Source organism: Pteropus vampyrus, unplaced genomic scaffold, assembly GCF_000151845.1.
Source record: "Pteropus vampyrus isolate Shadow unplaced genomic scaffold, Pvam_2.0 Scaffold12552, whole genome shotgun sequence".
NCBI classification, from domain to species: domain Eukaryota; kingdom Metazoa; phylum Chordata; class Mammalia; order Chiroptera; family Pteropodidae; genus Pteropus; species Pteropus vampyrus.
This window is the reverse complement of record NW_011901333.1, coordinates 1-2,105: the sequence shown is the minus strand read 5'-3', so window position 1 is coordinate 2,105 and position 2,105 is coordinate 1. Positions and strand designations below refer to the sequence as shown.

Genomic DNA, 2,105 nt, shown 5'->3' with positions numbered 1-2,105 from the left:
GTCCCAGAGTCCCAGATCCCGACGGCCACCTTCCCGCCCCGCAGGTCGTGAGGTACTGGCCGGAGAAGGGGAAGTCTGGCTTCCTGGTGTGGCGCTATCTCCTGCGGAGAGATGACAATGAACCCGGCCCCTGGACCAAGGAGGGGAAGGACCGGATCAAGAAGCTGGGGCTGACCATGCAGGTGCGTCCAGGCTGGGCTCGTGGGGGCCGGGGGCCCAGCTCTGGACTCCCCTGGCCCACCTGGCAGCTGATGCCCATGCGACCTGGGCCTGCAGTGCTGCTCAGAGCCTTGTCTTCCTGGCTGGTCGCTGGGGATCATGGCAGGAGCCAGCCCCAAGGACGGCTGGGCGGTGAGCGCTCAGCCAGCCGAAGCCTGCCTCCTCGTCTTGGAAGCTCTCCTGGGTTTCTCTCCTGCATGACGTCCAGGCACCAAGCTGGCCACGGTTCCCGCCCGCCCCATTTCAGTTCTGTAGCCAGTGGGCCTTGGGGACGGGCAGATCGTGCTGCGCCTTTGCATTCGTGGTTTTAGAGTTGAGAGCCAGACTTATTGTAGCTGCGTTAGTATGTGGGTGTGTCTGAAATTAAATTAGAAGCCTCTCCCCAAAAATCCCCACTGAAACCGGAAGAATGTGGAGAGCCGTAGGTGTACAGGTAAGGAGGTGATCCTTCCCAGCCACCGGCTCGCCTCTTTACGAAATGGAATCTTCCGCCTTCTGAGAATTCAGCCTGTGCTGGAATATGGCTTTTGGCACTGTAATTACGGTGTTTTCTGTTCGCCGTGGTGAGGTGCTGTACAGCTGATAACTGTTGTGGGACTATTTAAGGAATCTTAATTGCCACTGAGAGTCTGAAAGTGCCTGCCCCTTGGGGGGGTCGCAGGAGGTGTCTTTTGAACATAAGTTTGTACCACAGGGAATTTCAGAAGCTGAGGAATTGGGCGGGAAAAACAGCCGTGGGCTGGGAACGTCGGCACCTGGTGGGAGCAGGGTTTTTCTTTAGGATCTCAGTCTTCATCGCAACTTAGTGTTGCTTTAAAGGAGGTTGGAGATTTCTCGAAACATTTTGGAATCGGGCATGACCCTGGGTGCCTCAGAGATGGGGCTGTAACCGAGTGGCCTGTTAGGACCCGCAGGAGCCCATGCTCATCAAAGCGGGCTCATTGGTGAGCTGAGGCCCTGGGCTGGGGCTGGTTGTTGGTAAAGGCAGTTTTCTTGGGGTGCAGCTGAGTCCCTTCGTGCGCCTGTGGGTTCTGCCTGCTGTGGGGCCACAGCAGAGCCCGGTGTCCCCATAGGGCTAGACGGTATACCACCTGGCCCCTTGAGAAAGTTTGCCTGCCCTAATGGAAGTAATAAAGATAGTGAGGTTATCACATCGGCTGGACCACTGTCTCATTTGATGTGTCACCTCCACCCTGCCAGGGCGGCTTAGCCCTTTATCCTGGGAACCTGGGTGGTGACAGTCACTGCCTCGGGCTCCAGGCTTGAGTGAGTGGAGGAGGCAGAGCTGAGGCCGTCTGCCAGGTGGTGGTGGGGTCCAGGCAGCTAGGATGGTGTGGGGCCTGGGGAAGGGGGGAAGGGAGGTGGCAGGAAGTGTGAGTGGGGTGGGGCGGTCCCTGGTCTCCAACCCCCTGGGGTTCCGGGCTGCGCGGGGCGGGGCACAGGGCTCCAGCCTGCTCCTCACGGCCGTCCACCCTCCCGCAGTACCCGGAAGGCTACCTCGAGGCGCTGGCCAAGAAGGAGAAGGAGAAGGAGAACAGAAAGAGGGCGGCCGAGGAGGAGGAGGAGGAGGACGAGGACGAGGACTTCTCGTCCCCCAGGAAGGGCAAGCGGAAGAGCAAGCCGGCAGGTGGGTGTCTCGTGGCAGCGCGCACGCGTCCTCGGGGCTGCCTGCCCTCACCACCCGCTCTGTCCCAGGCGGCAGGACCGGTGCCGGGTCCCCGGGAAGGACACCCAAGAAAACCAAGGTGGAGCCGTACAGCCTCACGGCCCAGCAGAGGGGCCTCATCAGGGAGGACCAGAGCAACACCAAGCTGTGGGCCGACCTCCTCAAGGCGCTCAAGGACGGGCCGGTGAGCGCCCCCTCCCCCAACGCCTCGGCCGCCCCC

The 2,105-nt window shown here is 61.0% G+C and overlaps 1 protein-coding gene across 1 annotated transcript; it reads left to right on the top strand.

The window, feature by feature from the left end:
• Positions 1–6: 6 nt before the first annotated feature.
• Positions 7–2,099, top strand: LOC105310825 (E3 ubiquitin-protein ligase UHRF1-like; the record flags this gene model as incomplete). The annotated part of the gene is made up of 3 exons (XM_023526860.1): positions 7–182; positions 1,702–1,846; positions 1,915–2,099. Coding segments are annotated over exons 1-3 (336 nt in total), but the record flags the coding sequence as incomplete, so codon positions are not given.
• Between the last annotated feature and the right edge of the window lie 6 nt (positions 2,100–2,105).